The 20655-nt window shown below is 35.1% G+C and overlaps 1 protein-coding gene across 4 annotated transcripts in view; it reads left to right on the top strand.

Moving 5' to 3' along the window:
- Positions 1 to 20655, top strand: part of med13a (mediator complex subunit 13a) — an 89133-nt gene that overhangs the window by 12174 nt on the left and 56304 nt on the right. For 3 of the 4 annotated variants that reach the window (XR_015500174.1, XM_087268696.1, NM_001281468.2), the window contains 1 exon segment: positions 16016 to 16184. Coding sequence is in view for 3 of the 4 variants with exons in the window: in XM_087268696.1 (XP_087124822.1) it covers positions 16016 to 16184 (169 nt within the window). In the remaining variant the exon portion in view is untranslated. 4 annotated transcript variants of the gene reach the window in all.

Genomic DNA, 20655 nt, shown 5'->3' with positions numbered 1-20655 from the left:
ACATTTAATCACTTTCCTTAAAGTAACATCTGATTAAAAGTTCTCCATTTATTTTCTGCTGAGGATACTGACCTATATTTTATTATTCTTATTATTATTAATATTGTAGACTGAAGTAATTAACAGCTTTCTTTTGTTATATGGTTGGAGGGTTTGTGAATGGATGTATTTGAAAATGTATTAGAAAAATTCAGACAGATTATTATTATTATTATTATTATTATAATTGTATTATTAAATGTATTAAACTTTAATAGGTTTTTTTTGTACAAAGATTTTTACGGCTATCTACAAATTCAAGATTACTTTGAAAAGGAATATAAAAAAAAGACATTTCAGATTAGAATGAATTAATAAAACTAATTATAAATCTTTATACAAAAAATAATTGTAAAATAGTTTCTTTATCCAAGGCCTTAGGGAGAATGGAAAAGATTCCACAAACTACATTAGAGAACATATTTCTTAAGCATTGGAGGAAATGGATTGATTACTGCAATTAACAACTGTTGAATGCATTGAATCTGGAACAAAGTAACCCCCCAATTTTGTGTGTTTTATTTACTTATTGTTTTTGTTTGTTTATTGTTTCATGCACATTTCAGTAAAATTTTATATTTTTAAATGTAAAATGTTCTGTCATAAAATAAAGTTCTCTATAAAAATAAAGTAATAAAAATGTATTTAATAGTTTTTTGATGGGGCAAGTGAAAATCTTCTCTAACTGGGATATTCAGGAAAAAAAACTCCTTAGCATTTAGCCCTGTATAAGTCTAAAATTTTATTCATAATGGTCTTTAAGTCTTAAATTGAACTTTTATTTAATGTAAAAGTTAATATTTTTTTAAATAATTTTTTTTCATTATAAAGTAGTTGTTATTATGTGTTGTTTTTTCTGTATTGATCTTGACATTAAATAGCCATAACTTGCTGATGTGGCAGTAAATAAACAAAAATACATATTTTTAAACCTGCCCAAGTAAAGATATTTTCTTTTAACATAATTTTTATTATTATTTTAATGCAGCAATTTTTTATATATGATTGTGCAGTCTGGCTTGAATGAGAGCGTTAGCATTTACATTACATATACAATTGTGTCACACACATTTTTAACCTCATCTGAATGTGGTTTCAATGCTTACCGTTAGGAACCTATATTTAGCGTAGTCCACTTGTTATTGCATGCTAATACCATATGTAAACCAAGTGGCTTTGTCTGAGGTGGTTTCAGCTCAAATGTTGGTTTATCTTGCATACTTTACCCCCTCATCAGATCTACAGCTTGTTAAAGTCTTAAAATTTTGCGGCAAGTGCCATTTCTGTCTGCTAACTAATCGCTCCTGTCCCAAGGGAAGCGCAAGTGAAGGAAGAACTTGACAGATCTTCTGAAGCCTCGTATTTAATCACCAAGCGAGTGCAGGAAAACATGGAGTGCCGTTTCAGAGATGTAATGAGACAGGAGGCCATTTGGCTGATGTTTGAGAGGCAACTTTTTCCCCACTCTGAAAGCAACGCGGGAGTGAACCAATCCCAGCGCTCTGCTTGCTATGTGATGGAATGATCTGGAATAACCGAGCTGCCATTGGAGTAAATGAGCATCTCTTCGGTAGACCATGGCCCTCTATTTTTATGTAAATGTCCGATCGCCTCCCCTCCCCCTCCCCGCACTCTGTTCCCGTCGGTGGCGCTTGCTGATGTCGGTTCTATCCAGGGGCATCCACAGAACGAGACATGAATAAGGTCTTTTTCCCTCCTCCTTTCTGTCTCTTTCGCTCCCTCCCCTCTGCTTTTCCCCTCTCTCTCTCTCTCTCTCTCTCTCCCTTTTTGCCTCCCTCCTTCTCTCTTTTTCCCCCCTTCCTCTCTCTGATCTTTTTTGCATAGAAATTAAGGAGCTGTAGTCTGTCTGTAAGGGTAATTGCTGTAGGGCTCATTTCTTCCTCATTTTTCCTCCTCTGACACTCGTCTGCTACACTCGCTCGCTCCCTCCCCCGTCTGCCAGTCTCCCTGTGGTGCGAGTTGTGCTGGCAGCTTCTCTCTCTCTCTTTTATTCCTGCTCTCTCCTCTCTTCTCTCTCTCTCTCTCTCTCTCTCTCTCTCTCCTCTGGGTTTTTTTTTTTCGTGAGGGCTACCTGTTTACCGCATAGCTCAAAGACAGCTGCTGGTGATACCCATTATGCTGAAGGCTGACTGGCTTTCAGGCTACAAAATTAAGGCTCACACCAGATTTTTTTCTGTTTAAAATGACATGTTTAAATTTATGATGAGAAGAAAAAGGGAAGCACAGTCTTCACTAATGGAGTGTATTGCAATCCACGTATTGCTGTATAATGCAAGAAAATATGCAAGTGTGCAGACATTTGTTAATTGTTTAATGTGTATTTTCTGAGTTGCTAGTATAATCTAAGCAGTTATTTTATTGTTATAATTATAATAAATTATAAATAATGTTTATGATAATAATGCACATAATAAAAAAATGCTTAAATTTAGCAACTCTGTAATAACTGCTTTTCTGTGATACAAGTTGCATCTTTTAATCATCAAAAATGTGCTGTGACTTACACTTTAAATAGCTTATATAATGCAATATGTCAAGCAAGCAAAAGTTGCAGATCACATCATTCAAGCAAAACAAAAAGGTACACATCTGAATTTGTATTTATTTTCCGTTTGTTTTTGCTGTAATTTGGCATTGGCACCTATAGTAAATGTTAGTAAATGACACAAAAATTAGTTTATTTTTTGTTAGATTTTACAATTAAAGGGTATGTTATGGAGTGTGGGAAACTCACATTTGTGTTTGTAAAAGTGTAGAATATATAGCCCTAATTAATGACCCTGATCCCAGGAAAAAAGGACCCCGTCATTCCAGAATGATTGTAGGGCCTAAGCCTGTATTGGCACTGGGGCTTGGTCCCAGCATTGCTGCTTGCAGCTATATTTATGAAATCTAAATTTTTAAATGTGACTTTTACACTAATCAAGGTATCCACATCGTCTTAAGGTTAAAATGTTTTACATTTTCAAAACAACATTTTAGGCCTTAAAGTCTTAAATTCACAGAATTTATTGTGTTGTAGGTCTTAAATAACTTTTACAGGTCTTTATTCATCTCAATAAATATTCTGTTTTTAAAGTTTTTTTAATGCAAAGAAACGCATCAAATTCTCCAACTTAAAATCCCTAACTAAAAACAGTTACGCAATTACTCATGATAACAACAGAGCAACATATCCCTTTACCTGATCTTCCATTTATACAAAAACTATTTACAAAAGTAAGGGGGAGTGGACCTAATGTTTATAAATAGACATCAAGGGTTTTATGACAGAAACACGTTAGGTTGAATATAAATTTTACTCAATCCATTTTGATCAAAAGCCAACAAATACTGTATATATTTTTGATTATTTATGTAATTTTCTCTGTAATATACTTTAAACAAGGTTAAACTTCTCATTGTAAAAAAAAAAAAAATTAAAAAAAAGAAACGTGTATGTTGAAAAAGTGACTACAATTACAGTTTACTTGTTTTGCACATTAAAATATGTGGCTCATATATAACTTCATATAAGCAAAAACAAACTCCATTGGCCCAACTGGGCCGTTATCATTAATCATTTAACCATGTAGAAGTCTTAAATTTAATTTATGATGATCTTAAAAGGGTATTAAAAAGTCTTAAATTTGACTTAATGAAACCTGCAGAAACCCTGACTAATGTTATTTGTTTTTCTCTCAGTGCAATTTTGACCCAATGTGACGTGATGTGACTTCTTGCATCAGAAAAATACAGTTTTCTTTAGTTTTTTTATTTGTTTATTACAACAAAATGTATTGTTAGCAGTCAAAATTGCTGAGAATTCTTTGGTCGCTTTGCTATGTGGGGCCTCTGTAAAAACTAACTTTCATGTGGTACAAAAATTACACACTCCACCTTTATGTGTGCAAGTGCTAGTTTGAGCAGTAAGCCAAGAACACCGAGAGCCCATCAGGCACGTTAATTACAGATTGGCCTCTGAGACTCTTCCACTAACAAAGTGACACAAGTTGTGATGAACAGACTTTTAGTATTTGTCCGGATGTCATGTAGCCTGTGACTCTTAGGCACACTGGCAGTGTGCTAGCGGCTTGACTGCAACTGTTTGTCAGACACATGAGCCGTGCATTTAAGAGCAGGAATCTTCTATTGGCAAGCTGTGTGTAGCTTGAACCCTCGGGCCACAGAGCTGAGCCGCTCAGAGAAAAGGTTCTTTGAAAACATGTTGGATCCCATCAACACAGAGAGAACTGAGTGCGCTGGAGGAGATGATGTTTGCTGTTGCCTTTCTGTGACATCACTGCTTGTCTAAAGACTGTAGAGGCGCTTGTGAGTGATATCATCCCAGGAAACTCATTTGTAAATCCTTGCTTGCTTCGGCCTCAGACCCCCCGGCTGGAGGGCTCTGCCTCCCGACAGGAAATGATGTCAGACACAAAAGGAAATAATACAAGTTCCTTTGCTTTAGAAGGTGCGTTGTTGTCGTTCTCAATTTCCCCCGACCTTTCACCGTTTCTGCAATGCTTCCCAAGTTTTAAACAGACTTCAGATACCATAACAGTCAAGCGCCCTGATCAGACAATCACACATTGTGCCAGATGCCTACCAGAAAACAGCATGGGTCTTGTACAAACACATTCTGTTTAGTGTTAAAAAGACATTTCTAGGTCACCTGAAATTGGTGTTATTTCATTTGTTTTATTGCAGGAGAAAGATTTGGGTTGATTTACACTGCTGGTGGTTTGCTGCGCGGCACAACGCGCAAAGCTGCTCTTTGTTCTTCTCACTGTGTGTGTGAGGTCTGATTTGTATTTTTTCCCCCTGTTAATCTTGTTGTGCTGTTTGACAGGTTAAAGGCTTTGTTGCAAGACTGCATGTTATTTCTGTAATGCATGGCTTTGCTTGTTTCTGTTGAAAATGTGCAATTGCAGTTGTCAATAACAATCTATTTTACATGCTCACCGGTAATGCCTGCATACATCAGTTTACATTGTGCTTGAAAGTGGCTTGAGTTTGGCTTAATGGTCAAGCAGACATGTGGAATAGATCAATGATTGTCTGTTTAGCTTGAAGGTACCTGGTTTAAACCTGTTTATGTTGGTGTTTGAAAGCATTTATTGTAATTATTTTATAATTTTTTTGATTAAGCACTAGAAAAACTGCAGACATTAACACTTTATCTGGTGAAAAACCATAACAATAGAACCGTTGACATTCATTACAATGTAATTTTTTTTTAGAAGTTCAAAAGTCTTGTAATAACTCCCAGTAACACTCCAGGAATTTTCCAAAGAGAATTTCAATTAATACACCATAAAGGGTTAATGCAAGTGTAAACATTCCAAACAAATTTAAAAGGGGTAGTAGTGACCCAAAAATGAATAAATGAATCATAATTCATAGCAGAAACTAGTCCCTGGTCATTCATAACATGCAAGTCAACAGATGTGGGAACTTTGAGAGTCGAAAAGGAAAAACAGACAAACCAAAATGAGTACTGATCACTGCTGATTATCTTTAGATGTCTTATGAAGGGAAACAGTGAGGTTATATTTTGTAAAACTCTAGAGCTTCATCTGGAGAGATGGGTGTTTTTTTATTTTATTTTTTGTTTATTTTGATTATGTTTTTTGACTCCTCAAAGTGTCAGCAGCTGCCAGCTAGTGTCTTGCATTTTTCAGTCACCAAAGATCATGGCTAAAACAACCAAAATTTAATATCAGTTCTTCCAGGCCGCTAAATATATTTAGTGACACTTTTTTTTTTTACTATTATTATCATCCTTTTTTTTTTGTATCAGCTCAAAATACAATAAACAAACATCCGCCAGTGATTAAGTTGAGGAAAGTCTCTCCTTTAACAGTTTACTGCTTGTTTTGTGTGCGCGAGAACTGTCAACACTCCCACAAACAGTCTCACATGCTCTGCAGATCCAGTGAGATCCGCATCTTTTTGCGTCAGGCCAGGGTTTCTAAATCTACTAAAATGTCAGGGATTTGGTTTTGCTGTCGTTTTCTGAGCTGTCGTTAATATTATTTAATCATTAATTTGTTAATTCTTTAATCTAAATGACTCAGAAAAACATGACTTAATACTTGGTCATGGGACGAAATTACATCTAAATTGGCTGCAGAATATTTGTACACTATTAGAATGGGGTAATCAATGGCTTTGGGCAGCTGATTTAACACATTTAGTGAAATGTTTTAGCTGTCTGACAATATAAATAATAAACAAAAGAACAATCTTAATTCAGCATTTACTTGTTCAAGTTTTCAACAACCAAAGACATTACCTACAAGTTATTGGAAATTATTGTTCAACATCAGAAAAAAAATAATAAACCCGATTTGGAACAACGTGAGTTAATAGTCACAGAAGTTTCAGTTTTGGATGAACTATGGTTTAATTGATAGACCTTATCGATGACTGATTAAGCATGGACATGTAAAGGTTTAGCATCCATGCATTACATAATCAAGTGTGTGCAGTTTACCTTACTTATGCTGTCACCCTCTTGACATCCCATATTGCGGGTCGCATAAAACCTTGTTATGCGCATATCTCCGATATATCCGCACGTGTTTTAACCAAATTTGTCTGACAGACTAGCACGAATAGGTCTATGCAGACTCTCATTTTACAGATCGCGCATCACAACAAAAACATGCAGGGAGCCAGCCGGGGAGCCTCTCCATTTACACAGCGAGCTTCTGAGCTCTATTCAAGTTTATTCTTCTGAGGTAACCCAAGAAATCTATCGGTGCTGCGAAAAGACTGTCCAGTTCATGCTGCTCAGACCGCGCTTGGTTAACTAATTAAAATGAAACAGTGAAAATAGTTTGATGGATTGTTTTGGCGCTAAAGCATATAGCGGGCTTGTGTTACGCTTCACCTCAGATGTTGTTCGTTCCTCTTGTTTATGCTGCAGATAACTGACCAACAAAATATACATCAAAATTAAGCTACACATTATACAAAACGAAATTAGTTACAAAAAGATACATTTTCAAGGAAATAGGTTTATATTTAATTAGTTTGTGTCCGCCTTAAACAACTGTGGGTGGCTGATGCTTCGCTATGTGGAAAAAAAAGCTGTTGCTGTTGTAAACGTCTGCCATATATTTGCTGCATTTTTAATATGTCATTGTTTTAAAGATTATGTCTTGAGCATCTGATTTCTCCTCTGTGATTATGTCTTTTAAATATATAAAGGCTGGTTCTTTTACCGTCGATGAGAGACAATAGTGGTATTACAGATTTCAAAACAAATATTTTAATATTAAAAAGGAAACATAAGCTTGACATCAAAAGATCCTATTATTGTCTTAACAAATACCCTCAAATGATGCAGGCTGTAGTTTACAGCAAGCATCAAGTGTTCATTGAGATGTGATTGAGATTGTGTCGTCTGTCATATCTTTCGTCTGTCTTTTCGGGGTTTTTTTCTCGTAAGGCACGGCTTTCGAAAATGATGACATAAGACTCTGCTGAGTAGCTGCGCTGGTTTGCCAACACTTGTTTATGTCTGTAATTTCTTAGCATCTTTATAAGGGTGGTCTTGTTTTACATGGTGAAACAGGTCGTGGTGTTGCCTGCTTTTGATGACACGAGTCGTCTAAGCAGTTTGCAGTGCACATTGCTCTGTTTTGTGTCGGATAGCGAAAAACTAAGTAGCTCATGAAGTCCAGTGACGTTTCTTGTCAACAATGTCTGTGACTGACCTTTTTTACCTTCTTTCTTACTTACTCCGTTCATTGCAACTGACACTGTATGGCTGTAAACTTGTATGGCGTGCGGCAGTCGGAAGGGCAGGGTGCAAAATGCTTGCGCAATGTTACGCATAGTGCGTAAATATTATTGAGCAATTATCAAACTGTCATTATCGTTTTATCGAAAAATTTTATAGTGTGATTATTATCGATATCGAATTATCGCCCAGCCCTAAGTGCACACCTTGGATAAGAATATCTCTGTTTCGTAGTATCAAGGTATTGTGATTACTGCTTTGAAATAAGTTCTTTTTAAATCTCTTGGGGAAAAAAACAACACGTCTGTCCCCATTGAACACAATATACAGTATTTCATATTATAATTTTTTTCAGTTTACATTTCACATTTATATCATTTTGGAACAGTAAACATGTTGGGCTAAATAGTTTAAATAAATCATTGACTTCTGCTAGCTTAATTAAAAACACAGATTTCTTACAGCACAATAAAAATACATAAAAACCTTGACATACTGCATAGCTTGGGAACGGTATAACTTAAACTTTTTGCGGTTTTAAAACCTTGACTTTTTCAAAGCGCGCTATACCTTGAAACCGGTTATTGTCCCATGGCTAGTGCCCATGCACATGGCTCCTGAATAGCATAAAAGAGGAATAGTGGATTTTTTTTTTTTGTTTGTTTTTTTCAACAGTTTTTTTTCTACTTAAACCCATTGAAAAGAAAGTTTAAAACAGATAATAATTAAAACAAAGTATTTTTTTGTTTGTCACATGTAGTTAACTATTTATGTGCTGAGGGTAAAAGGTGTGTTTCAATCTAGCTACCACCGCAAGTAAATTTCCAACCTGTGGGGTGTACTGATTATTACACTGCTAAAAAGGCACTAAAAAAAACAACAAATAGTTTTTTGAGTGGTTGAACTGTCCTGAGATCAGATTTTTATTATGTTTCTGATGATGATTATTTTTTTTATTATTATTATTACCATGATTAGAAAAATGGTGTTACCTGTTAATGTTCACAATTATATGAATATGAACTTGTGCCATGAAATGCCATGATTGAATCTCAATAGCAATTATAGCCAATAGCCTTTATTTCCCCCCAGGAGTCTGCCTGAGAAATGGCCTGATTTTCAGCAGGCACTGTTTGTGTTGTGTCTGTGCTGCTGTAACTGTGGTGTGGTCAGACTTGTTCACCCTGTCCTGATGATGCATTGGCTTTTGCACTTAATTCCCCAAGCCAGAGACAAGGGTGGGGGGAGCCCTGCTTTCTCTTTCCTCCATCTTTCTGCTTCCCTTTCTTTAGCGTTTCCTCTCTCCTTCGCTGTGCTCTCCTGTCATCTTTGGAAATAGTCATTAATTAGTAATTGAAGCTCTCCAGTCCTTGTAAGGCTCTGCACTCAAATTCAGAACAAACGAGACCGAGAGAAAGAAAGAAAGGAAAGCCAAGGGCACAAGCAAAGGAGATAGGGATGGAGGTGCATATAGAAGAGAGAGAGAGAGAGAGCGAGAAGACAGATTACAGCAGAGGATGAAGAGGAGGTGTAGAGAAATAAAGAAAGATGGAGATGGAAAGGTAGAGACAACAGAGAAAATTAGCAGGAAAAGAAAGAAAAGAGGCTTCTGTAGCATACGGCTCTGGCTCTTCCCTGGTTTGGCTCAATCCCCCGGGGCCAGTGGTTGAGGAGACATTAATCTCTCTGTTTAATGACCCTACAGCTGATCTAATGACTCCTGCATAGGAACCTGTGGCTGTAGGGAGCAGCTCTACACTAAGGGGCAAGACTCACTGTCCTGCTATTATGAGCCCATGTGTCTGAGGGATGATAATATGGAGCTCGCTGCTGGTGGACTGAATAATACAGGGAACTGCTGACAAGACCGGCATGCTCTCAGAAATTACTTTTGTTGCTTTTTTTAAACAATTTTTTTTTTAAATGAGTTAAAACGACACAATTCTTAAGGTTTTTTATTTAGACAACTTTATTGTTTTATGTTCAATCCACTTAAATTTGTAAAAACATTTAAGTTAATTTAGTCCAGTTTTGTTGGGACATGATGGAATTGTGTGGAACCCAGCATTTTTTTTTTAAGTGTGTTCTTGCCTTCTGGTTGTGGTTAGGTTTAAGTAAAAGCTTTGTTTCCTCCAATATAATCTGTGGTTTATATTGGTTTATGTAATATTGCGTTACATTTTAAGTTGTGATTCTCACTAAAGTATGTAGTTATTCAGAGTTATTCATTAATAATGATAATAATAATTTTAATGTTTTCATATAATAATATTTGATACTACATGCATTAACTGTTTTAAACAGTCAGTTGTGATATTGTATTTGATCATTGTGTCTGTGAACAAATGCATATGTTAGTAATTACTATTGAAATCTATAATAGTATATATAATATATGCAATATGTAATTAAATGATTAAATACTAATATTGGTAACATTATTGATGAAACGATCATAATATAATGTAAGATAATAAATTATAATATGTTAATAATTCAGTATGTGTGTTTCCCAGTGATGGGTTGCAGCAAGAAGGGCATCCGCTGTGTAAAACGTGCTTGATAAGTTGGCAGTTCATTCCGCTGTGGCGACCCCAGATTAATAAAAGGATTAAGCCGAAAAGAAAATAAATAAATGTATTATTAATAATTAATTTTAATATAATAATAATAATAATAATGATGTTGATAAACTATATTAGTATAATTATTAATAGTATATTTATTATGGTTTAAATTATTTTATTTCATTAATATAAATAAACTTTTCTGGAGCATAGTCTGCTGTAATTTTGTATTTATAATTTTTTTTCATAATAAAATTTTACAGTAATTATTGAATCATTCATTAAGTTAATTGATGATGATGAAATTATATTATTATTTCAAAATTAATCTATAATTGTTATTTAACACTTTCAAGTCATAAGTTTAATATGTTGACACTTGATTGCCCTGGGCCGGACTGTGGGAATCTTGTGGTTTTTGTTAGGAATGCTCATATCAGGATTTTTAAAGCCTATACCCAGTACTGATTTCTTTTCATGGTGATCGGCGGATAAAATACAGATTTTGATGCTTTAAACTTTTTTTAAATGCATAAAGCACATTTTCCCTCAAAGTGTGATATTTAAGTCGAGATATCTTCTTACTTGAGAGAATAAATTAAGGATGCTGCAAATAATCCCCTAAACACGTCTCTTATAACCATTTTGTTTGGACATGTCATGACCAGATGCAGCTTTACAGAAAATAATAGAAAGCACAGATATAAAAAAGGTAAGAAAAATTCCTAACAATGCAATTTGGAAATTGCAAATGATGAAAGAAGAATTCCACATATATCTCAATCAAGAAAAAATTTGGAGTGCATATGAGATGCATAGAAAGTCAATGCAAACCTACAAATCCATTACATTTTTATTAAAAGGAAATAGGTCTATAAACTACTGTTTATTGCAATAAGTAAAGTGATCTTGCTATATTGTCAAAAGCACAGAACTTACAGTCGCGTGCAAGGTTTTTACAAATGTTTTGCTCATCTCCAACTAACACAAACACTTGTGATGGGTTCATGAGATCAGCCAGATCAGCGAGTACCGATTGAGTCATTGATTGTGATTATCGGCCGATACCAATCTTTGGCCAATCGGTTGGAGCATTCCTAGTTTTTGTTTTACCTCTTATCTCTTAAGTCAGTTTTAAAATACGGTCACTGTTCAGGTAAACAACACTCCAGTCACAGCTTACATCCCACGCATGTAGAGTTTTAAGTTGTGATATTACCTCTTAAGGCAACTTCTTTTCAAACATGTATTTATTTGATTGCAAATGCTTTCTGAGGCAGTATCATTTATGCATTTAGTTACTATGAATTGCTCCTTAATATTGTTTTGGTCTCCAGGCTTGTTTCTTTCAAAGTGCAGATTGTGTATCTTGTAGTCTTTCAAGCACATGCTCTCTTTGTGTCGTGCACTCTGTGGGCAGTGGTTAAACCATGAGAGACAAGGTCATAGTGAACGCTTGATAGAAACCAGGTGCCTCCTCCCCGCTGTAGAAATAGTGAACATGATGGTTTGGTTTAGAAGAGGAATGAAATGTCGTTGAGACACAGCAGCAGATTTTACAGCAGCTGTTTATATAAAAAAGTGAGACATGATTTGCCGTTATCTGAAGCGGAAGTGACAGTGATGCCTTCATCGACTCTCCATCATTTTGATGCCATCCTAAAAAAACATACTTTTTGTTAAAGTATTATACAGTGTTGCAGTTTGAATAATTTCTTTTTTATATCTGCTGTCAAAATGCATCCTGTAAGTAAGTTATATTTTGCGTATTTAATTATGTTAAGATATTATCACCTTTAAATGGTGGACATGAAAAGATGTTGCATGAATGGGAGAATTTCATGGGGTCTTAGGTTAATGTTTCTTACCATGAATGGTTGTGTCAAGAGTGTTTGTCTGTGTACAGGTGAAAAGTAGCTGGCCCTGTACTTAGGGTATTAAAAGATGCATGAGACAGCCAAAACCACCTCATTTTCTCCCTCTCTCTCCCTCTCTCTCTGTTTTGACAAAAGACAAGGTGTTTCATTGTTGCCAAGCTGTTAGTCAAATCAATGACATCCTTTAAAAGTGAATTGTACTACTTGCTGCCTTTTCAGAAGACATCAACGAATTATAGATTTGCCTTCTGGCCTGATTCCAGTTCTTCAGCTACGTTCAGTCTGTGCTTATTTCACTGCACGCAGGCACACTGTGACTGAGTGACCTTATGATTTGGCCCACAATGAATCTACTGTGCTGATTGTGTGGGAATGTGCTGGAATACAATAAGAAGATCTGAGTGTACTGTACTCTTACTGATGATAGCTGACGGATAGGTCAGCGTATTGACTAATTACAATATCTTTTGTTTACACTATTAAAACATTTAAAATGGATTTTTTTTTTAATAAAATCATCTGGTGCATTTCTTTTTTTGGAAATATGGAAAAATACGGCACTTGCGTATATACTTGAAATATCGCACAGATTGAAAGTTGACTGGGTCAAAATTTGGTCCCTTGGTATCTGCTTTTTTAGTCGTGACATCAAAAATCACTTTCTGGGAATCAAATATTAGGCATGGTTATATATATATATTGCGATCGTGATTTTCGAAAGCATTAGGTTGCCTTTGTAAACTTTTATTGTTACCATTTGTTGAGTCTCCTCATGTAGTTTGATAGACCCAGTAGGACCCAGTGTTCTGTCAATTTGTCCTGCCTTGTCAGATTGTCCTTCCTCCCATTCAAAAAGTAGGTAGCATATTTTGATGATGCAATTTGCTACCCATCATATTTTGCTATCAGTGTAAATTTTAATGTGGAGTAGTGTGATATGAAGCTGTAATATTGCTCTAACCTAACTAATCCCAAACTCCAACTAGGCATGGGACGATAACCGTTTTCAAGATGTTCAGCGGTTTGGAAAAGTTAAGGTTTTAAAATCGCCAAAATTTTCTCTAGTACCATTCCTAAGGTATTTGTACAATTTTTATTTAGATTTTTTTGTTGTTTTTTTTAGGACAACAGTATCATCAGTAGAAAAAATATCCATATATGTCTCTTTGAAAATAATGAAGGCCCCAGAATGTAAAATGTAAAACTCCAAAAGCCGCTTTCCAGGATGTCACACTTAACAAGCGGATCAATTTGAATTGTTTCTGAAATGTGTGTGTGTGTGTGTGTGTGTGTGTGTGTGTATATATTTTTTTTCTTTTTTTTGCTTAAAATTTCTTTTTATTGTTGTTTTTTATTAATGAAAAGGTTATATTAATTATTCAAAAAACAAATACAACATTACATTTTATATATTTTCACAGACACACATTTTTTTTTAAAAAACCTTAGGAAAAAATAAACATTAAAATAAAAATGTCATTCTTATTCTACCTTTTAGTTATGTAACTTGTGTTACCATATGTATTCCATATAACTGCTTTCTATCTGCTATAATTTTGGTGGGGTGTGTGTGTTTAGACTCTTGACTCCACTTCTCGCATGGGTGGTATTTGCAAAAGTTTTGAGTTACTGATGCTCAAAACCTTCAAAATTCTTTTTTTCCCCTCTAAATGAAAAGGAAAAAAAAGAACTTCTGTGAGTCTATCAGAGCCTTTAGGAATTAGAAAATTCAGGTTTTGCGTTTTGTAAATAATCAAGTGCAAGGTGTTGTCACAAACGTGTGTCTGATTTAGGACACTGTAGCGAGTATGTAGTCTCACACGTCTTCAGTGTCGGGGAATCCTATCTGAGCTGTTTGTTACTGTTTTATCAAGTGGATTTGCTGTGTTTCTATCTGCAGACATGCGGGCGGATAGGCAAGTGTGGGTGGGTGGGTGGTGTAATGCGTGCAGCCCCTGGGTGCTCATGGGAGCTGTGCGGCACAGAGACATGTTTGAAAGGAGCTTAAGCGCTGCCAGGTTTAAGCAGTGACTCCTAATGAGATTACTGAAGCATGGAGGCCACAGCCGAACGTGATCCAGAAACAAACCAGGGCTCGGATTTACAGCCCTGTTGGACACCGTACCTGTAAGAGTAGTCAGTGCTAGGCAAGATGGCGTTCACTGGAATCAGTGCATCAGATTAATTAAGACGCTAGTCAAGAACAAGTAAGATTTTTGTTGTTGTAAATTTAACTAGAGCTTACAAAAAAAAAAAAAGCTGCAGGAGCTTGACTCTTTTAAATTCAGTTAATTACTGGGGCTTTTAATTGATTTAAATTCAGCAGGAGCTCTGGACTGTGTTCTGTTTGAGATGTCAGGTGCTGTAGTGTTTGAAATTAAATCTAAAGTGTAAGTGCCTGGCAATTGTTTTGTTATTTAGATTACCTAAAAATGGAAATTCACACTCATCAACACTTGCAGTTAAAGCTTTTTTTTACAGTCAAATTTTCTTTCTTCTGCTGAACACAAAGAAAGTTTGAAACCTGTTACCTGTTGACATCGAGAGTAGAAAGTGGCTGCTGGTTTCCAACTTTCTTCAAAGTATTTTTTATGTGGCTGTGTGTGTGTTCACAAGCGTCCTGCTGAAGCATATATATTCAGAAAAGAAAGCCAGGGAAAGTAATCATTGTCATGTCAAATCAAGATTTATTTTCATATGTACAGGTGCAGTGCACTATTATAAAATGAAATTATCACTTAGGAGGTTTCTGCAAAAAAAAAATAAAAAATCACAGTTTGCAAAAAAAAAAAGTAGTTAAAAAGGAGTTGAATTAAATATTATGTGAATATTTGTCATTGTTCTAGCATTATAAATGGATCAAGTTTTTCTTACCAGCACAAAACCTACAGTATTTTAGTTTTTAGTTTAGTTTAGTAACTCCTATTTATTGACAATTCTCAATCAGAGTGGTGTTACAAGTGAGGCAAAGAAAAACCATAATACATTATTTTCACAATGTTGAGGAAAGAAATACTGAGTGGTAAAAACGTACAGTATTTTACAGAAAACAAGTCATGTACAAAACATCTTCCACACCCTAATGTTTGTTCCACTGTCATACATTCTGGCTGAAAGTTTCTAATACATTGTTTGTTGTGAATGCCGTCTTTTCTATGAATTGTTCATTTTATTTCCCATTCTGTTCAATTTAAAGGAGATAAATCACCCAGAAAATACTGTCATTATTTAATTCAATTCATCTTTATTTCTACAGTGCTTTTACATTGTAGATTGTGTCAAAGCAGCTTAACATAGAGGTTCTAGTAAACTGAAACTGTGTCAGTCCAGTTTTCAGAGTTAAAGTTCCACAAGCTGCAAGTCCCAAAACCAAGCAAGCCAATGGCTTCACCTTTGTTCAAAACTTGTGATTCTTTCTTCCGAATACAAATAGTTTTTTTATTTTATTTTTGTAAAGTTCTGGTTGCTGGCACAAATTGACTTGTGTTGTATGTTTATGGAAATTAAGTGTTCCAGCAACCAGCATTTTTCAAAATATCTTCATTTTTTTCTTCTTGACATCATCTTGTCAACATAAGAAAGAAACTTTTAAGGGTAAAACCAAACGAGGGACAATAAACAAATTAATTAGATTTATTTTTTTTGTAAACTAACCCTTTAAAGGACTTGTATAGCAAGGGGAACTAAAACTGTAGGTCTTTAAGTATTATGTCATATCAGATGTTTATAGACAGCAGCAGGTTTGTGACCGGGTCTTTCTCTTTTTTTTCACTCTACAGCAGAGGATGATGGCGTGTGGGAGAGCGGTCTGTCCTACGAATGTCGAACTCTTCTCTTTAAGGCCATTCACAATCTGTTGGAGAGATGTCTGATGAACCGCAGTTTTGTTCGCATTGGAAAATGGTTCGTCAAACCCTATGAAAAGGATGAGAAGCCTATAAACAAGAGGTAAGATAATTACTATTCCATTTCAGATGTTCTTACATTTAGGTTTTATAGCAATTTCTTGTTGTTTGTAGGAAATTCAGCCTAACTTGATTACAGCTGATGAGTTTTAAAGCGATATTAATCACTTTTTTTGTGCAGTAAGGCACTATGTTTGCAATTTGCATCCTCTTCTATTGTCTTTTTACATGAGAGAAATGCTTATTTATTTTCTGTATGCAGTAAGATTATGGGACCTAAAGCAGGTGGCCTCAAATCAACCACACTTCCTTCACAGTCTGACACCGAAACGTGAATATCATTGCTGTCAAAGCATATTTACACACCATCTCTGTTGTGATTTGAATACAGACCTGGGTGTGCATCTAGAGATCAGTAATTGCAAGACTGCTTCCGTTACAGTGCAATATATATTTATTTCTTTTAATGCTATTCTTGGGCTGCAATACGCTTTTGTGTTTGTGTGCGTTAGCTTCTTGCAGGCGTGCAAGTGCTCTGTCTCCAGCACTGGATTTCTCCCTGTCAGCATCTGTGCTCTTTGATAAGAAACTGAGACGACGTGTGTAGAGGTGGAGGGGGAAAAAAAAGAGCAGCTTGGCTTTTCCCTGCCCTCTGCCACAGTTCTTTCCTCACAGCGTCATTTATTTGCGATCTTCTCTTATCATGCTCAAGGTCATTTATACACTCTATTAGCACAGCCAGACGGCTTTCAAGCAGATTCACAATGCATTTTTGTGTCGCAAAGCACATCGAATGAAAGGTTGAATGTCTACAAGCGAAAAGCAAGATATGCATTTGAGCCATTGTTTAATACTGAAATTAGTGTTTTAATCCAAGAGCACTTGAATTGTGAAAGATCTGAGGCATCTGGTTAAACATGGATAAAGCACACGTTTCTTTGCCTCTGATCGTGTCAGTGTGTTTTATAGCACTGTTTGTCTGGAAATCACTGCACAGTGTTTCCTACTTAAGCTCAACCTCTTTAACACACACAGGCACTTTCCTTCCCTCTTTCACTCTTTATACTAGTAGTTTCCTTTAGACTGTTTGTTGAAGATTCAGCAGTCTTAGTGATTCAGATTCCATAATTCTTCTTATTTACCGTTTCTTTTGCCACCAGCGCTTAAAAGCAAATGACCACTGTGGCGCAACATGCGTTAATAACAGTTTGCAGGCCCATTAATTATTAATTGTGCACTCGCATATTTACTACATACTTTTAGCTCTTTGTCCCTTGCTTTTATTGTAAAATGTTAAAATCGCTAAAGACCATCTATTAGATTTTATCAGCAAAGAAACCTAATGTGCAGCTTGTAACAATGTTTTGTAATGGTATCAAGATATAGTATGCAACAAATCTGCCATATTGTGAAATAATAATACTTTTTAAAAGATAGTTTTAGAATCTTTATTTGTATTTTTTTACTTTATTCCTACCTTACAGTTCAATTTTTAGCAACCAATAACTTTTGATTAATGATAAAAAATTATTTGAAATGTAAATGTTTTGTGACATCATTAATGTCTTTAAATTGTACCTCATAGGGCTGCACGATATTGGAAAAATCTGACATTGCAATATTTTGCAATAATTTAATTTAATTTCACCAGATGATCTGAGTATTTCTTTTTAGAAAGATTTCATTAATTTAGATCGAGTGGTGCGATCAAGTCTTTTTTTTTTATGTAGTGCATCTGCATAAACCAAAATAAATTGCCAGCAAATTAAATGAGTAAGTAAACTGCTATTTTATTATTAAAATCACACAAATCAATACTACATGTATAGAACAGAATAGAATACAACAGAAAAATAAAATAAAACAAAATATAATGGAACATAAAATTAATAAACAACACAATAGAACAGAAATAATAGAATAAACAGAACAGAAACTGAATATTATAGAACAAAAAAGAAAAGATTGGGAAAAAGCAGAAGAGAACAGAACACAATGGAACAGAAGAGAATCAAACAGAGTGGAGCAGAAAAAATGAATATAATAGAAAATAACAGATAAACAGCATAGAAAAGAACAGAAAAGAATAGAAGAGAACATTAAAACATAATAGAACAGAACAGAAATGAACATGACAGACATGAAAAAAAAACAGACTAGAAGAGAAAAGGATATGACATACACAGTGCTTTGTGTTTTTTTGAGAAGTCAAACTGTATTCAGTACAAAAATTGAACAACAAAATGTAGAATAACATGATCATCATTGTATTAATAGTTAATAAAAATAATAATCTTATCTTGCGATGTGACTATTGCAGATGCTTACATTGTGATATCAATGCTCAAACTATATATTGTTCAGCCCTAGTACCTTAGTACCTTAATCTATTGATTATAACCACTGGTCAGCTTCAATTTACATTACAAATAATTCTTATTTCAACAAAATCTGAATATTAACCTGTTCATTATGAAATCAGTCTTAGTTTGTATGAACTGTGCATACATTTTCATGAAGTAACAATCTTAGTCTTGATTGGTTTTGATAGATTTTTTTAATGACAGCATCTGATGCAGAAAATGCAATGTATTAATGGGCAGGATGCTGATTAGGGTTTCTACCTGCAACACTCAGTCCCAAAGCTTGCTTGCATCTCTCTTAGAGGCAAATCCCACTGTGAGGAGTTGTGTGTTCAAGTATCAAGCGTGTGTTTTTCCGCCGAGGTGGTGTTTAATTTTGTCCCTGAAGAGCCACCATAACAGAACACACGTGTGTCCCTTGGAAGATATCACCTGTCACAAATATGACTGTGGGTCCCTGCGAAACTCAAAACACTTCTGTTTCCTTACAGGCCTCCATTCATAAACAGAAAACTGACATTATGAGATTGGCCATGAATATCTGAATTTTATGCAGGGTATTATCATGTCATTATGCCTTAATTAGTGTTTAACAATTGATTTTAATAAAAAAAACAAATTATTTAATCTGTTAGAAGGCCTGTTACCAAATCTGTTTTTGTTGTATGATATATTGCACTTAAACATATTGTGATACATTTTAATATTGTCATTTTAAGGCTGTGATCTGTGCTGTCAGATCTATTTTTCAATTGTCAGACACCCATGTGAAAATATTCTATTGTAGGGCTGGGCTGATAAACAATATTATATTGAATCGCTATAAATGTCAATAACAATGAAAAGCTCTGGACTTTTACTCTATACTGATCTAGGAGTCAATCACACAGCGTAAATGTGCAACAAGTGGAATCTTAAAGTGTGTTGATATTAGAGATGTACCAAATTTCCTGCCGCCAAAAACTTATCGGACAAAATATGTTATGCCATTTAATGGACCCTCTAGGTTTTGTGGCTTCAGGTATTGTTGGTGTACTCTTTGCAAACCTGGAGGCCATAACAACTTTATCATGATGAATATCGTTATCGTTCAATACGGAAAATAATTAAGGAGATTGCATTTTTGCCAGATCGCACAGTCCTATTCTATAGTAATTTATAATAAATGCTTTAGTGTTTTTTTTTTTTGACCATACTTACACTGACATCTACAATAGAGAGATTTTGCAATCAGCTAAAATGTGGCTTGAATTGCTTGTATGTATGGGCGATCATCAAAAATGATTGAGGTCATGTCCATGTATTGTGCGATAAGTCAATATATTGATTATTGTGACAGACCTACCTGTTAGTTTAATTTTTAGTGTATCCTTTATTATAAGCGATATATTGTTTTGTTGACATTTAACTTAGGTGTTCATGGTTGTATCATTCATGATTCACATTGGCAAAGAAATTGTTTTTGTCTGTGTTTGTTTAATCCAGTGTAAAAATTGACTTTAGCAATGAAACTACTTCTGTATTAAGTTACTTACCATCCAAATGTTTAGTGACAAAATATGTCAAATGTATTTCAAATAAATGTGGCTCATTTCAGAATAATATTAAGCGATTTGTTTTCAGCGTTGTAATTATGCTGAAATTCAGCTGTCAAAACATATAAATTACACTCGCCTGAATAAAAGGGGAGTAAATAGAGAAAAGGGGGTTAAATTGTAGTATATATATATTTTTTTGATAAGTGCAGCTTTGGCAAGTAGAAGAGATTTCTGTTGACAGTAGAGACACCTGAAGCGTAGTGTAAATGTTTGGCGATTGTTGTTTTGATGTTGTCTTTCACCTCTTGTGTGCTGTTTAGATTAGCTAAGGTGTGTTTAAGGAGTGGAGCCGTACTCGCAGCACACACATGCACATTTGTGTTCTCTTTTGAGGGATTACCTCAGTAAACCTGTTAGACTTCAGAACTGTGTTGTCCCCACCTTTGCTTATCCTGACGCACACCCTCTAGATCCTTCCGCACGGAAAACACAGACAGCCTCTGCAGCGCCGCTGGCTTCCTCTCCCTCGCTCTCCTTCTCTCTTCCCGCAGGGTTTTTTTTTTTCAAGAATTCCAGCTCGTGAATAGACCCAAACCCTTCCTGTTCTGTTCTG

This window comes from Danio rerio, chromosome 10 (genome assembly GCF_052040795.2).
Source record: "Danio rerio strain M-AB ecotype USA chromosome 10, GRCz13ab, whole genome shotgun sequence".
NCBI lineage: Eukaryota > Metazoa > Chordata > Actinopteri > Cypriniformes > Danionidae > Danio > Danio rerio.
The sequence above is the reverse complement of the archived record's forward strand: the minus strand, read 5'-3'. Positions and strand labels throughout refer to the sequence as shown.